Below are 17,429 nucleotides of genomic sequence, written 5' to 3' on the forward strand. Positions count from 1 at the left end.
GCTCTGGCTGCGGGGGGGATTGTCAGTGACAAGGGTGACCCCCATCACTGCTCATGACTGGGGTGTCCTTAAAGAGCCAGCCCCTAATGGTGAGAAAAAGATTGAGGGTCCCTGTCGTGGAATATGCAACTTACCACACAGGGACCATCCAGAGCAGGACTTCCCAAAGCCCTCGCGTCTGTAGGAATCGCCCAGGGAGCTTGTTAAACAGCCGGTGCTGGTGTCATCAGTCTGGGGTGGCACTGGAGGGTCTGCATCTCTGGCAAGTTCTCCGGTGATGCTGAACTCACAGGAGCCAGAGTTCAGGCTCCGTGTCTGTGTTCACATGACCACATGTGTGCCAGTTCACGCTGCGAAAGTGGACGAGAAAGGAAAGCTCGGCTTTCATTCTGCAGTGTTGTCAAAAAAGCGTTTTCATGTATGTGCCTCTTAGGTAGCAGAGTAGGTAGAATTAGTCCAATTGTTCTGCCCAGGGACACATAACCAATGAGATTCCAGATCCAAATCTTCACACCTTTTTGCCACAAAAGACTAATCCAAATAGAATATTTCTGTCACTATTATGTTGGTCATTATTATAGTATTTGTATATAAATGAGAAAATCAGTATTATGGCTGCTATTAAACACACACACACACACACATAATATTGAAATGCTCTAAATCTAAGTGGGCTTAGGTTACCAGGAAGTTATTTCATGCATCACAGTGGGGGATCACAGAGACACCTCTGGGAAGGGGGGTTTCTTTACCCCTCAAAGTCCCATACTCATAGTCAAGTGGACTATGTTGCCTTGGCCCAGTATTTACTGGCTGCTGTCCAGCTTGACTGAAATTCCATAATTCTGGTGAGGATAATTGAGAGATGTCAGGGAATAACCTGCCTCCAAGCTGTAGTGAGTTGAAAGGTGTACCCTTCTCCCAACATGAAAGTCCACCTGGAACCTCAGAATGTGATCCGATTCGGAAGAGAAGAGTTTTTGTAGGTTTAATTTGGGCCAGGGTTTCCAGATGAGATCCATCCTGATTAGGGTGGGCCTAAATCTAGTGACGAGTGTCCTTCTAAGAGACCGAAAAGGAGGAGATGCAGAGGGACCCTGGGAGGAAAGGCACATGAAGATGGAAGCAGAGGAAGGCGTGATGCTGTCAGGAGTCAAGGGTGCCCAGAGGCAACAGGATTAGGAAGGGGCGGGCCGGAGCCTCCCTAGAGCCTTTGCGGGGAACGCGGCCCTGCCCACACTGTGATTTCAGAGTTCTGGCCTCCAGGACTGTAGAACAATACACTTTTTTGTTACTTTGAGCCACGGAGGTGGTAGCAATCTGCTGGGGTCTCTCTGAGAAGCCAATGCACAGTCCCAGGGTCAAAGTGGTCCAGCCTTGGGGACCTGTCCCCGGGCTGCCCCATCCTGGTGTCCCAGGCTCTGGGCTTCAGCTTGGAGGTCCACATGGTGACCTCAGGGAGCATGGTGGGCCCAACCCTGGGGACAGGGCAACTTACAGTTCGATACATGGAAATGATAGTCTCTGTCCAGACACGTTTGCAGATGGAAAACGAGCTTGCCCTACCCTCAGGGAAGGGAACTCACAACTCAGAATTCATTCAACAAAATAAGACCTCTTGATTACTTCTTCTGTTTTTTTTTTTTAAAGTAAATTGGTTCCATTGCAACATGGCTCTTTTATTTCAATAATTTTTAAAAAGTGAAGTATAGTTGATTTACAATATTGTGTTTGTTTCAGGAGTGCAACATCTTAATGACTCTTTGATGGAGATGAACAGGGAAAAGCTTTGGGCCTGTTTATTGTCAGCAAATGTTTTTACTCTCAAATATTTTTATACTTTCAAAAGGCTGTTTCCCCACAGGTTTTGTCCTTAACCTTAAGATCTAGCTCGCCCTGGTCCGAGTCTTCTTGAGACCCGCACAGCGTCTTTAAGTAGCCATAGGAGGTCCTCCATCCTAGAGACCTCCCTGAGCTGTGCAGTACCACTGCCATCGTGTGGCTGGGATGCGCCAGCACACCCACTGGGCTGGCTCTTGCTCTGATCCAGAGGCAGGGATTGAGGCTCTGGACTGGAGACTGAAATCCTTGTTTATAACCTTGAGCTTCTGGCATTTAGCGAGGAGGACAGGGTGCTATCTGAAACCGAATACCGAGAAGAACTATATAATACGACGTCTGTTTGCCTGTTATTAAGGCTGTGGAAATTCACAAACACCGCGCGGCCTCCCCGGAGGTGAAACATACCGCTGGAGGTGCTAGTTTACCTTTCCAATCCTTTACCGGCCCTCTGCTGCAGCGGTAGCCAGCAGGCAGGCACCTGGGCTGGGGAGAGGATGAGGGTCAGAACCTCGCTAATACCTCCTCTGCCTGCTCTGTGTGTTCTGTGACATTTGGCACGGACAGTCACCTCTCCCTAAACGGCTGGAACTTTTGAGTGCTGGTTTCACTCTCCAACAACTAGGGTTTTGATGGCCTGATTTCCCTGGAAATGGAATCTACCTGGCTCAGAAATATTTGCTGCGTGGCTGCCACTAGATTAAAAGAATCTTTCTCTCTTGGCCTCCACCTTACTTCACAACAGTGGAACTTTCCTGACGGACCTGTGCCAGTTCCCCCTCCAGCCTACAGTGAGATTGTCAGGCAGGTGAAAGCTCAGAGCTCTGGCTGGAGCAAGGGGGACGTTCTGGGGCCTTCTACCTTTTCCACCAATACCTGCAGACAAGCTCCGAGACTGTTCCTTAGTACTCTAGAACGTCACATGAAAAGTTCTTGTCAAGAGAAAGTGTTCCACGGACATAGAGAACAGACTTATGGTTGCCAAGGGTTGGGGGAGGGAAGGATCGGGAGGTTGGGATTAGCAGATGTAAACTATGATATATAAACTGGATCAACAACAAGGTCCTACTGTACAGCACAGGGAATTATATTCAATATCCTGGGGTAAACCATAATGGAAAAGGATATAAAGAAAACAGTGTATATGTATAGCTGAATCACTTTGCTGTACAGCAGTCATTAACACAAAATTGAAAATCAACTATACTTCAGTAAAAAAAAGAGAGAGAGAGAGAGAGAGAGAGAGAGAGAAAGTGTTCCAAAGTGGGGGGAGGGAGAGAATTCCTACAGCATTGTTTCAGGGATATCTATTTACCAATTTCAATCAAATGAATCAGGGATCTAAATGGCTGAAAAGTCATGACCAGTTTTACCCCTGGAAAGGATGACCAACCACAGGGTTCTGCTTTCCAGGCCTTTCTTCTCACACCTTTCTCCTCAGAGTGAGTTCCACCTACACCTGCAACATCGAGAGTTGGGGCTGGCCTTGTAGGAGGGCATGGACCTGTGCAGTCCCGTGGGCCCTGCACTTGGAAAGGCCTGGTGCTTGGCATATTCCTCTGTTGTCACTATCTTGAAATTCTCAATGATTTTTTAACAAGGGCCCCTGCATTTTTATTTTTCACTGAGCCTTTCAAATTACTCAACAGGTCCTGCCTGGGAGTTTGTTAGAAATCCATAATCTGAGGCCCCACCTCAGACTTCCAAAAGTTGAATCTGAAGTTGGGAGATGATTAAATTGGAGGAGAGAGAAGGAGAGTAAGGGAAAGTATTGTATAATCCAGGGAACAGCTTCTTCAGAACCATTTCCTTTAAATCTCAGTGACATGTCAGAAGATTTGAGCAACTCAATTCTAAGATTAGAGGAGAAAAGGAGAACTGAACAGTGAATGGGCCCAGCCTTTGACTTTGGGGCTAGTCAGACCGCTGATGAGCTACTGCTCTCTCCTGGAATGGGGCAGGAATCCCTGCTACTAGGGGCAACTTCCTCTTTGTATCCTCACTCTTTCTAGGAAATTCCCCCTCAATTTCCCTTTTAGATCTCAAAGCTCCTCTTTCTCTCTGGACAGGTACACGTTGCTTTACATCATCAGGGAATTTCCACAGTTACAGAAGAACAGATTGGGAGAGAATTTGACCACAGGCTTCACTGCTTTCCGAAGAACACAAAATCTCCCAGGAGAAGGCTCCAATAGGCCACCTGCTAGAAATAGTGGTGGTGGGTTTATAGAGCTTAAATCGGTTTATAATCTAAAATTGTACACTTGCAATAATTACAAACAATGTTTGACTAGGAATATTGGTTCATCTTGGTTGTCCCTGCAGTTTTAAGGAGCCGGATTGTTCCATTTCCAGTGTAGAAATCTCCCTACTGGTATGCATCATTTGAGAAATTAAAGCAACGTCTTTGATGTGTCGATGCAACTAGATAAAGGAAAAGCAAAGGCAAACCAAACAAAGCAGAAGTATTGTTTTTGGAATACAAGCTAGAGAACAGCAGGCAATAAAACTCTTGGCTAGAGGCAACAAAAAAGTATAGAATTTACTATCTCAACTGAAGAAAGGGCTCTTTCGGGGTCTACTGCCCCTGGAGTGTTGTGACTGCAGCAGTGTTGGAGGAGAACGTTTCACTTATCAAAAGGGAGATGGAGTTTTAACAGCCCGAGAAACAGTGACCCAGGAGAACATGCGATTCTCGGCCGTCCTGCACCCATTCCTTCTGCCATCTTGGTTTTGTGCACATTCAATGCGCCTGTCGCTGAAGGACTAGTTCATGTCATTGTTTTTATCCTTGAATAATTGCAAAAGGATTTACTAAGAGTTGTACCAAGCCATTTCATTATAACATTATTGGAATAAGGCCTAAAAAGAAAGAAAAAATAAACATATTAGCCATGAGCTGTGCTACGTGATGTGACAGTGTAGTTGTCGTGTGGTGCTCTGGGTCACTGGGGCGAATGGGGACCCGATGATGGGTTATATGATTCCCCCAGTGTCCCAGAGTGAATTCAGGAGGTCTGTGAACCTGGGTGAGAAAATACTGTGCCTTTACTTTTCTTTTCCTGCCTCTAATTGGCTATGTATTTTTAAAATGAGTTTAACATTATTCTGATGCATCCACCAAGCTTCACCAGCCACCACTGGGGTCCAAAGCATACACATGGTTAAGAAACCTGTGGTAGAGGGCTTCCCTGGTGGCACAGTGGTTGAGACTCTGCCTGCCGATGCAGGGACACAGGTTCGTGCCCTGGTCCGGGAAGATCCCACATGCCGTGGAGCGGCTGGGCCCGTGAGCCATGGCCCCTGAGCCTGCGCGTCCGGAGCCTGTGCTCCGCAATGGCAGAGACCACAACAGTGAGAGGTCCGTGTACCGCAAAAAAAAAAAAAAAAGAAAAAAAAAAGAAACCTGTGGTAGAAAGAAGCATAGTCCACAGAAGAAAGATCTTCTTCAGATACAAGATAATAAAGTGTAGAACACACAAACAAAAATATCATGTGCATCTATTTGCAAAAGAAAGATACGGAGTGACGTATTGGAAAATATTTTGACAAAAATGCATAGTCAATGTGAGAAGAATTTTTAATTAACATTTAATAAAAACTAAAGGCAAAGCATTAGGGAAAAACTTAGTGAATTTATGGTGGAGTGAACACGATGACAGGAACAAGTTAGCATGAACTGGGTGTGCAGTTTCTTGGGATTTTACTTTATGTGTTGATAGAACTTGAAAATCTAGAGGAATGAAGAGATAACGAAACACAAGCTGGTCAGAAAGGCCGTGGCCGTGTCTTGTGGAGACATATGATTGGGAAATCAGTGCAGGAATAAAGCACCTGGAGAGGAAGAGGAAACAGGATCCAGCATCTCAAAGAAGTCCAGACTGGGCCTGGTCCAGGGTTGGGGAAAGAAAACAGTGGTGACTTTGGTAAAATGATGCATAATAGTTATAACTGCTAACATTTATTGGCTATTTACTATGAATTCAGATTTGGTCCTAAGAATTTAATATTTACTACTTACCTCAATCTCCAAAATAATGCTATGAACCTGGAAATTGGTGGTGTCATTCCAGGTGGTGTCATTATTCCATTGAACAGATATGTTCTTTAGTATGTTTATTTATTCTTCTCTTAATACAACTTTGTGGTGAGGGCAGCTTCCCCAGTTTCAGGCATTCCCAGATGTGGGAACAAAGGAAATTATTAACTTAGTCTTAGAAGTTCTTGTATAAATAAAAATAAATCAATTACTATTGATATTTTTACAATGGCATATCCATCAAAATTCTAGCCGTGCATCTTAGAATATTCAAGGTACCAGACAAGGACTCCTTAATTTGGAAGATAGGGAAAGATGGGTGTCCTTGGAGAGAGAGGTGGGTGTGACTGGGTGTGGTTGGCCTTGAGAACTCTTGTCCCAACTGCCCCAGGTTTTGAGAGAAGAGGAAGAACGGGTCTAGAGCAGACAGGACTTTCCAGCATCTTTCTCCTTCAAATAGTATCTGGATTGGTCTCAGGGCACCGTGTAGTTAGGTGGACTGTCAGGGTCTCTGGATTCTGGGTGGGATTCCTGATGCAAGCCTGTCCATCTGTGTTTCATCTCCTTGGCCAGAGATATTGGCTCAGTGTCAGGCAATGACTCAAGTTGGTCCACAAGGGTCAAGCCTGGCATTTTGCTGGGATGATGGGGAGACAGCCCATCCCATGTGTTTTATCCTTTGAGGTTGCTAAGCTAAGATTTATGAGTCTGGGACTGCGAGCAGCTGCTGTACATTGGAAGTGCCTATCTGAGCATGAAGCCAGCAGAGAGGAATCACCATTAGAAGATGGAGACCAGGTTCTGGTGTATCTCTTATACACTAACTCCAGCCTGTGCCGGAAACCAGATCAACCTGTAGACTTTTCACTCATGTGAGTCTGCAGATCCCCTTTTTTGGTATATGCCTTTTCACCTTTCTATCGATCATTCCATCCCAAAGCATTCTGACCCAGGACCTTAGCCTGTTTGACATCTCAGTTAGGAGGCAACTGGGATGGTGTTTGCATGAAGGGTAGCAAGCTGACTGCTGGTTCCGGGCAGTGGTCCGTCTGCAGTGGGTTAGGTCATCCTCACGTGCTGCTTGGCCCAGTACCCACTGGGCCCAAGCAACCTGCCTTTGCCCAAGAAAGCTTATTCCTAGAGAACAGAACTTACCAGAACAGCTGAAAATACTGACCACTGGTTAAATGTGGATCCCATTGCTTGGATCCTGTTGAAGAAAAGAGAGAATGTCTTGGGACCAGTAATTCCCAAGCTGGGTGTTTCTCAAACAGATGATGTATGTGTCATAGGATGGTCGTCCTGTCCTCAGGATGTCTTCTAACTGTGTCAAGTGGGCCAGTCATGCTGCCGAAACCAAAGGGAACCACAGACTCTAGTGTGGGTACAGAGTCTGCTTTGACCTCCGTGTATTCACTCATTCACTGGGATAGAGCCCTTGAGCTGCTCATCAAAGCCCTTGCTCTTCTATTTCCCATCACTCACAGCCTCTCCTGCAATTGGGTGAGGCCGTGTGACCGAATTCTAGCAGATGGAGTAGAACTGGAAGCCGTGTGCCCCTTCCGACCTTCATGCACTCTCCATGGCTTTTCCCACTCACACTGTGTGGCAGGCCAATTTCCAGGGAGCCTTCAAAGTCCCGTGTGCAAAATGCCTGGGCATCCACCAACCTGGGTCCCCAAACCCTGTGGTCACCTGTTCACTCTCCCATTATTGCTGCCCAGTAAGGGGTAAATTTCTGTTGTACATTTGGGGTCCACTCTTTACCATAGTTACCCCCCCCAACTAATACATTTACCTAAATGTGTTGAGCACCAAGTATGAGGTCAGATAGGCATACTCTGTTAATTAAGGCAGCTCTGTGGTAAGCCTTATAAACCCCTCTGGGTTTTCCACGGGGCTGAAGGGAACTCTGCATGACCTGCCCTGCCCACCCGGCAGCCTCTTCTTCTCTGCATTTCACTCACAGGGGCCTCCTTCCATTCGCAGAATGTGCCAGGTTCTCTCCTGTCTCTGACTTCTGTACACATTTCCTCTGCCTAGAATGTCTCATTCCTCCCTCTGTGTGGGTCTCAACTGAAACTTTGCTTCTCCTTGAAAGCCTTCACAGTCCAGCCACAAGAATGGGCAAGATAACCATTTCATATTTTTATACCATTTTATGTATTTTTATATTTATATTTTATATAGTTTTCCTTTATAGCATTAATTATAATTTGCCATTTTATACGTGATATTATTTGATACTATCTTAGTTCCCTCCTAGACTATAGGTTCCTTTAGGTCAGGGCTCTGTTTCATTTTCTTTAACATCATGTGGTTGGTTACTTGGAAAGGTACCTGGTAGAGAATGTTCAGTAAAAATTTGTTGAGTGGGTAAGGTGTACATGGACCCCATCCTCTTCCAACTCCTCATGGACTTTATTCATTAATTATTTCTCACTCCCTATACCATCAATATCAAGACTAAATCAAATATCAGAAACCGGGAAAGGGTGATGACAACAGAAATAACATGATTTTAGGGGTATATGATCACATTTTTGCTTGAGATGTGTTCAGTTTGTGATACTGAGTCATTAAGGAGATACCCTGGGATTTCCCTGGTGGCACAGTGGTTAAAATGTGCCTGCCAATGCAGGGGACACGGGTTCGATCCCTGGTCTGGGAAGATCCCACATGCCGCAGAACAACTAAGTCCATGTGCCACAACTACTGAGCCTGTGTTCTAGAGTCTGCGAGCCACAACTACTCAGCCTGCATGCCACAACTACTGAATCCCGTGCGCCTAGAGCCTGTGCTCCCCAACAAGAGAAGCCATCGCAGTGAGAAGCCCGTGCACTGCCACGAAGAGTAGCCCCTGCTCACTGCAGCTAGAGAAAGCCCGTGCACAGCAATGAAGACCCAATGCAGCAAAAAAAAAAAAAAAAGATATCCTGCAAACAGTCTGGAAGTCAGACCTGTGAACTGTAGAAATGGCTGTGCTAAGATGAACACAGAGGCAGTAACTGAAATCTGGGAGTATATTAGATCCTGGAAAGAGGGCAGAAAAAGAGAAAAAATGTCATACTATTGTGGAATAAACAACATAAAGGATTGTTATGGAATCTGTGTCTTGTTCAACTCTGTGCCCTACTCAGCGCCCAACATAATAACTATACATGGTGAATGCTGATGAAGAGGACCCAGTAAAGGATGCTGTAATGGATTTTCCTGTAACAGTGCTGCATAACAAGCAACATCTAAATCTTTGTGGCTGACAAGAACACTTTTTATTGTGCACAGATCTGGGAGCAGCTCTGTTTCAGTCTGGGAGGTGGGTGCAGGTCTGCTCCACGTGACTTTCATTCAAGGACTAGGTTGAACGAGCAGTGCCCACCTGCGGAAAGCCCCTCCCTTGGAGAATGGCCTCAGCTGTGTCACACTCACTAACATTCCCTGTTAGGGAACTAACCAACGAACTCACCGACTAACACAGGAGCAAGTCATCTGCATGGAAACAACCTACATTTCTTTCAACACAAGAATGGATAAAGAAGATGTGTTATATATGTATACAATGGACTATTACTTAGCCATAAAAAATAATGAAATAATGCCATTTGCAGCAACATGGATGGACCTAGAGATGATCATACTAAGTGAAGTAAGTCAGACAGAGAAAGACAAGTACCATATGATATCACTTATATGTGGAATCTAACAAATGACGCAAATGAACTTATTTACAAAGCAGAAATAGAGTTACAGACATAGAGAAGAGACTTGTGGTTTCCAGTGGGGAGGTGAGTGGGGGAGGGAAGGATTGGGAGTTTGGGATTAGCAGATGCCAACTATTATACAGGGAATAGATAAACAACAAGGTCCTACTGTATAGCACAGGGAAATATATTCAATATCCTGTGACAAACCATATTGGAAAAGAATAAAGAATGCATATATACATATACATATATACATATATATATTCAGTTATATATATATATATATATATATATATATATATATGTATATATATATATATATATATTTCCCTGGTGGCACACTGGTTAAGAATCCTCCTGCCAATGCAAGGGACATGGGTTTGATCCCTGGTCTGGGAAGATCCCACATGCCTCAGAGCAACTAAACCCATGCACCGCAACTACTGAGCCCATGAGCCACAACTACTATGTGTGTGTGTGTGTATATATATATATATATATATATATATGTGTGTGTATATATATATATATATAACTCAATCACTTTGTTATACAGCAGAAATTAACACAACAGTGTAAATCAACTATACTTCAATAAAATAAATTTTATAAAAAGAAGCAAGTCATCTGGCCAAGCCCAAGTCAGTGGCCCAAAGATGTTTCTTCTCATCTTTCTCTACTGTGAGGGGCTGGGAAAAACACGGCGGCAGGTCTGAGTGTGTGATCCTTTCAGGAGGAGGGAGAAATCGGACAGAAAATCCAGTCTTCAAGTTGGAGAACTAGGACAATGAGACTTCCTTCCAAGAAGGAAGTCTTCAATAGTAGATGCAGAGAGGGTCAATACCTACCTTGAGGAAAGGCTGTTGGATGTGTTTGTGGTTAGGTATCATTTAGGAGAGCATTTCAGCAAAGTGGTGAGAGCACAAACCACCCAGCAATAGAGGTAGACTTGCCAGATTTAGCAAATAAAAATATAGGATGCCAAGTTGACTTTTTTTTTTTTTTTGTGGCTTCTCACTGTTGTGGCCTCTCCCGTTGCAGAGCACAGGCTCCAGACGCGCAGGCCCAGCGGCCATGGCTCACGGGCCCAGCCACTCGGTGGCATGTGGGATCCTCCTGGACCGGGGCACGAACCCGTGTCCCCTGCATCAGCAGGTGAACTCTTAACCACTGCGCCACCAGGGAAGCCCCTAAGTTGACTTTTTAAAAATAAATTTATTTATTTATTTATGGCCGTGTTGGGTCTTCGTTGCTGTGTGTGGGCTTTCTCTAGTTGCGGTGAGCAGGGTCTACTCTTCATTGCAGTGCACGGGCTTCTCATTGTAGTGGCTTCTCTTGTTGCAGAGCACGGGCTCTAGGCATGCAGGCTTCAGTAGTTGTGGCACGTGGGCTCAGTAGTTGTGGCTCACGGACTCTAGGGTGCCGGCTCAGTAGTTGTGGTGCACGGGCTTAGCTGCTCTGCAGCATGTGGGATCTTCCCGGACCAGGGCTCGAACCCGTGTCCCCTGAATTGGCAGGCGGATTCTTAACCACTGCGCCACCAGGGAAGCCCCCCGAGTAGACTTTGAGTTTCTGATAAACAAAAACTAATTTAAAAATGATATTTAGCTCTAATTAGTCATTGTTTATATGAAATTGAAATTAACATAGGTATCTTGTATTTTGATCTGGCAGCCTTACATTGGGGTCATGAATGAGCAGAAGGTGACGTATTGGAAGAAGGACTGAAAAGACCATTTTTGAAGTTTGGTGATGGAGGGAGGGTGGGATAAACTGGAGGGTCTATATAGTAGTGAAGGGTTCTCTTAGTAGCAAAGAACTAACCCACGTTATCAGAGATCGTCTCACATACACCCATGGTGAGTGTGTGTGGGCTAACATTTCACATTTTGGGAGCTGATGGGATGAAGGAAAAAATTTGAGCAGTAATTGGATACAGTGACCCCACAGCATCTCTTTGTGGCAATTAAAACCAAACCACACACGACTCCTAAGACTTTGTCCCAAGCTATGAGCTTAGAGTAACCTTCATGGGACCAATTACTAAAAATGTCATTACATGGTGGCCTTGACTTGCTCCCCTCTGGTTTTCAAAGATGTGAAGACTTGTCTGTTGTGCCCTGTTGAGAGGTTCCCAAGGAGACTCGGGGTGGCAGCACAGGTTGGGCATGGGGGCTGCACAGCGGACAGATGACCACTGGCTGCCTCTGAAGACAGGGCACTCTACACCTAGCTGATGACCATGGAATCTCCTTTGGAAGCAAATAACTTAGAGGGTGTGCGGACTGAGTCGGGAGGACACGACAGCTCCATGGGCCTGAATTCAACCCCAAGGTGCAGATTTTTGTGACTGATGCAGAACTGAGGGGTACAGTCGCTGCATTGGGCCTGGGGACAGTTGGGGAGGGTACCCAAGACAATGTTGCCTTGGAACCCAAGGATGAGTCTGGGACTCAGCCAAAGACACCTCTGTTCATTCCTTTACTCCCGCCTTGAGGTGGGAGAATGGTTTGGGTTTCCATCCTTTCCCATCTAGTGGACTCTCTGCTCTTGAAGGTCGAGCTCAGCTGTGAGCACATAGGCAGGATGCCGAGTGTTGAGTCAGCAGACCATGGTGCCTATTCCAGCTCCATCACTAGACCCACACTGCAAACTTTGACCTGCACCTTAGCTACAGGTCCACGCTGCAGATCCCTTATGTGACATAGGGGTCATAAGAATACGTAACTCATAGGGCTATTGTGAGAATTAACTGTAATCCCATAGCCCTTTGTATGCAAATCAAATATATGTCATTGTAATTATTTCTTTAGGTAATGATCACTCTTAGTAGACAGGGGGGTCCTTTAAGACAGGGTCCATTTAGTTTTTTGTTTTTATTTTTATATCCTAAGTACTTACTTAATATCTAGTACACAACAAAGTCCTTAATACTGTTGGTTAAGTAAAATCCGATCACATATCTCAGGCTGGGATTTCCAGAAATTAAATTGTCAGAGTCGGCAAGAAACCCTGAGGATTTAGCAAAATGACTGTCCTTTCGGTTACTTCCTCTCCATCATGCAGGCCCTGAAATCATAACGCTGTGCAAACCTGTGTGATGTGAAGAGCGGTTTCTGCTTCTGTGCTTGTCTAGACAGAAGAATTCTCGAGCTGCCTTCAGCTGCCTTCTCTTTCGGTGGCAGCCCCTGCCAGCCTCCAGCCTGTGCCTTCTGACTGCTGGTGCGTTAAACAGCTCTGCTCTGATAGTGTGTTGTACAATGAACTGATAAGCTGTTTTTGTCTCCTGTTGACCCAGCCTCACAGATAATTCAAAGACTTTTAGACCAAACAAATGGCTGACTTGATAGGGTAAAATTCAGTCAACTGTCTAAAAAACTTTAAACAACTGATTGCCTCAAATTTGATTTTGATTTAGTTGTGTTTACTGTGCTTTACAAAGTTAAAGCCCGTGTGGTCTATAAAAATTTAAGGTCTCCTAGAATGTGTCGACTAGATCACAACAGTTATTTTACAGGAATGCAACATGAAATCAGTGATCACCAAGTGTTGTGAGGGTGATGGTGATGAAATGTATGAAACCGAGCAGGACCCTAGGTGCAAAAGCCTTTCTGGGCACACAAGCCTTCCTGTGTCCTCCATTTCTTGATTATAGGAAATAGGCTTCATTCAGCCTCCAGAACCTTCCCTGAGTTCCAATGGGCAGGTCCAAACAGCTAATCAGGGAAGGGAGGGGATGCAGAGACACAGGAGGAGCAGCCAAGAAACAACAGTGCAGCCTTGGGGCAGGGTCCTGGTTCCCCTCAAGGGATACACATAACAATATCTTTGAGCTGTTTTGCAGATACCAGAACCCCCAACAGATGGGAGAAGTTAACGGTACACTGCCCATAAGCACGTAGACTCCAGACCAGTTGGAACCAGAAGGTTAATGATGCCGACTCCCGATGACCTCACCACCAACCAATCAAAAGAATGTCCATGAGCTGATCATGCCCTGCTCCTTGAGCATTCACTACCCACTCCAGGGCAGGGCACACAGTTTTGAGGGCATTAGCATATTGTGGTCCCCTCTGCCTGGCAACGCAATAAAGCTATTCTTTCCTCTTTCACTCAAAACTCTGTCTCTGAGATTTAATTAGGTGCAGGTATACAGAGACCAGGTTTAGCATCATATATGAACACGTTCTGGGGGAAGAAAAGAAAATATCATGAAATTAAATTAAGAAAGTCAATAATTTTTCTTTAACATATTACTTTTGGAGACTCATCTATTATCTTTAAAGATATATTTTTTTCCCTAAGTTTCTGTTGAAGACGATTTAATGCATTGCTTGGTTGGTTAAGTTGACCAACTCTAAGGCAAAGTTCTACAAATTGGTCAGGGGTCCAGAAGGAACCGACGGAAAGAGGAACCAGACACCTCCATGAGAGATGCAGGAATTAATACTTTTGACATGTTGCATTGTACTTGAAATGATTTGGCAATTGGACAACAGCGCACCTAAACAGCAGCAGAAAAACAACCTTCCATTTGATTCTTACTGAGATTTATTGTTTTTAATAATGCCACTTTTCAGAAGTATAGTCACGTGCTCACTTAGACAGGCTGACAAAGTGAAAACTTGTACGTGATGCAAAGTACCCTTTGGGCCGGAGATTAAGACACAAATGGTGTGGTGACAAGTCAAGTGCCCCCAGCAGATGACAAACCCCACCTCCCTTCCTGCGATCTGGCTCCCATCTTGCCCCGTAGAACCCACAATGAATATCTGGCAAAACACAGAACACAGATGGCTGCCGACTGACATGAAAAGTAAATTTTATTAAACATGTTTACATACATGAGTTGGAAGTTCATTTAAAAGCACAGGGGAGTGTTAAGACAAGTGGTCAAAATAGAAAGATACTACCCAATTAGAATCAGTTGATTGTTGGCCACTAAGACAGAACGGAATCTAGTAGAAGTACACCAATGCTTCAGTCCTTCCTGCTCAGCATGGTGACCAGTGGTCAATCTGTGCCCTGGGAATGATGGGCAGGTCGTTCTGGCGTGTGTAAATAATAAATAATTCACTTGGTGCAGGCAGTATGTCTATGGATTAAAATCTATGTGTACACAGTGTCTACATGTGTTACAGCCCCACAGGAGGAGTCTACACCAAAATATTTATTAGAAGGAATTTGGTCCATACTACATCACATTTTCCAGAGGGTAAAAAATAAAGTCCATCTATAGACATTTCACTCTCGACTCATAGACTGAGTCTGGCTGAAACCTGCAAAATGTCTATAACAAAAAAATGGATGGCTTAGATTTCTTGGTTATTTCAGTAGAGTAATTAACAAGCAAACTGTACAAGTACATGCAACATACAAGCTGGCCTATGTGGAACTAACATACATTATTAAATAACCTTTTATTTCTTTTCTTTTTTTCTTTCTTTCTTTTCTTTTCTTTTCTTTCTTTCTTTCTTTTTTTTTTTTTTACAAAACGTGCATGCAGCTTTGAACAGTTCCAAGTCATGCTGCTCTATCTGTGAAATCACAAAAGTGGACGGACCCATAAAAGGAGGGAGAAGATCTCAATGCACCTGCAGAGACTGCAGTTGGTAGCACATATACAGAAGGTCACAAGGGAATTCAAAGCTGAGAAAAACTCAGATGAAGAAAATGCAAATTGAAATTGGACTTTGTTTCATTCCCCCCCCCAAAAGTAAGATACTTTGCATTAAAAAAATCAAGCTTTGTGCTTGCATCAATCTCAAAGAAATGTAAATTAAAATTGGATAAAAAACATTCGTTTAGTGCAGAATATTTTGACTGGAATTTCCAGTGGAATATTAACAGCCCATACCATGCTCTTTCCAGGACAGGTGGTGTGTCTACACTGAGACATGGTTGAGGAGCCCGGGCATTGCTCAAAGGTCTGAGGCTCAAGTCCATTTCTAGTCACCATTTTGGGAAGTCAACATATGGTTTGTACACATGAGCATATACTTGTCTTGTTTTTTTTTTTTCTTTTTTGGATGTCAGGAAGGAAAAGGCATTACCAGGAGTGTTTCCAAGGTACCCTGATGCTGTTAGTTTAGCTCCCAGCACTAGCTGCAGACTCGGTTCTGTAAAAGTATTCAATGCAAAACAGTGGAAAACATAAATTAATGTTTTAGAATGCAAACAGATATGCGCTTCATTCAAAAAAGGTGATTCTGTTGTTATTTGTTTTTGGAAGATAACTTTTTGTTTTCTGGGTTTCTACACATAAAACCTTGAAGGATTATAAAGTGAAAGCTAGTGAAACCCTGCATTGGCCTCATCTTGTCTTGTTGTACACATTCTGCGGAGATGCTACAGAGCCTGCTTCAGCCCCTTTTTTTGGTGCTTTTGGAAAAAGAAAGGAAGGGTCTCTGTAATTATCACTAGGCCTGTCTGTCATGACACAGCCAAAAATGAGTGGAAATAACAAATACAGTGAAAACCAAACCGAAACAAAACAAATCAAGAAACCGAAATCAACAAACAACACACAAATAAACAAAACTTGTCAACCCCAGGGAAATAACACTGCTTGTGGTTTGTGCAAAAAACAGCTAAAATACAGCTTTTCACAGAGTGAGAGTTTCCAGTTCAATTTGGGATGTGTGTGTGTGTGTGTGTGTGTGTGTGTGTGTGTGAATTTGCAGTTTCCCCTCTCTCATTTGTCAGAAGCATCAGTGGTTCTCACTAGCACGTGGACTTCCTGTATTTGATAACTGCCTTGTTCTGTCATGTGAAGCCAGGTTTTAAACAACGATAGGGACGTATTATTGAAACATGACTACCAGCAAAACACAAGTTGATTGTCTGTCTCCAACCATTCTTTCGATCATGAAATATCTGGTTCAGATTATTATCCTGAAGGTAGAGTCTTACTGGTGTGAGTTCATTAGGACCGGATGCAGGGGGGCCCGGTGGAACTTTCCAGAGATGACTGGGAAGCCCGGCGGGTCAGAGGGGTGAGCGTGGGTTCAACCAGTGATGACGGGGGGAACAGCTTGTACCAGCCGATGACCATGCTGGAAAGATCCAGTTCCTCCAACAAGATCTGGGCCACGCCCATAAAGCATTTGTGATCCATCCTGCCATAGTCTCCCCAGACAATCACCTGCAGAGACAGACAACAGCAGTAAAGCCTGAGAGCTTCTCTCCTTCATGTGTGAACAGTTTAAAGCAAACTATTCTGTAAAAGTGAGCCAGTGAGGGAAGTGGGGGAAGTGAATATAACTAAGACCAAAGAGGTATAATAATAAAAAGGTACTATCCTTCAGGTACTCCGAGAGACACTTCACCAGAATTTTTAGGTGTGATGGAACGCAAATCACGTTTCCCTAGTCAATGAGGGTATTGTCTACATAAACTATGTTAAAAATAAATACACAAGTTTATGTATGTATAAATTCAAAACCATCTTTAGCAACTACGATCTAGTAAGCAAAGTGCAGGGTCACAGAGATATACAAATGAAAATGTGTGCAAGCTAGGAGGGTGAAACAACCCAACTCCCTGTACCATGGCGTGTGTGGATGGTGGAGTATGTGCAAAGGATGAGAATATTCATTAAATTTCTTTTATATTATAGACTTGTTAGTGAAGGGGCAAGTTGAACAATAATTGTAAGCTGGTGCCTTTGAGGACTTGCCTGACAATTTTGACTTGATCAGAAGGTTAATAAGTCAGTGAGCTCACTGACAATTACCACCTTCTGTCTCCTTTTGGTGTCAGGTAAGATTTCCATTACACTTGCTCCAGGTTCTGTTTCCAACACTTTAATCCCCAGTGGAGGTTCCCAAATGAACTCACTCAACTGC

At 44.1% G+C, this 17,429-nt stretch overlaps 1 protein-coding gene across 27 annotated transcripts in view; it reads right to left on the reverse strand.

Annotated features, from left to right (window-relative positions):
• Positions 1-16,507: 16,507 nt before the first annotated feature.
• The window catches only part of LOC307061171 (regulating synaptic membrane exocytosis protein 1), a gene marked incomplete at both ends in the record, with an annotated part of 210,275 nt that continues 209,353 nt past the window's right edge, over positions 16,508-17,429 (reverse strand). For all 27 annotated transcript variants that reach the window (XM_079716181.1, XM_079716200.1, XM_079716187.1 and 24 more), the window contains one exon: positions 16,508-16,726. In XM_079716181.1, the coding sequence (XP_079572307.1) occupies positions 16,508-16,726 (219 nt within the window). The remainder of the gene's footprint in view (positions 16,727-17,429) is intronic.

Source organism: Hyperoodon ampullatus (genome assembly GCF_949752795.1).
Source record: "Hyperoodon ampullatus genome assembly, chromosome: 12".
NCBI lineage: Eukaryota > Metazoa > Chordata > Mammalia > Artiodactyla > Ziphiidae > Hyperoodon > Hyperoodon ampullatus.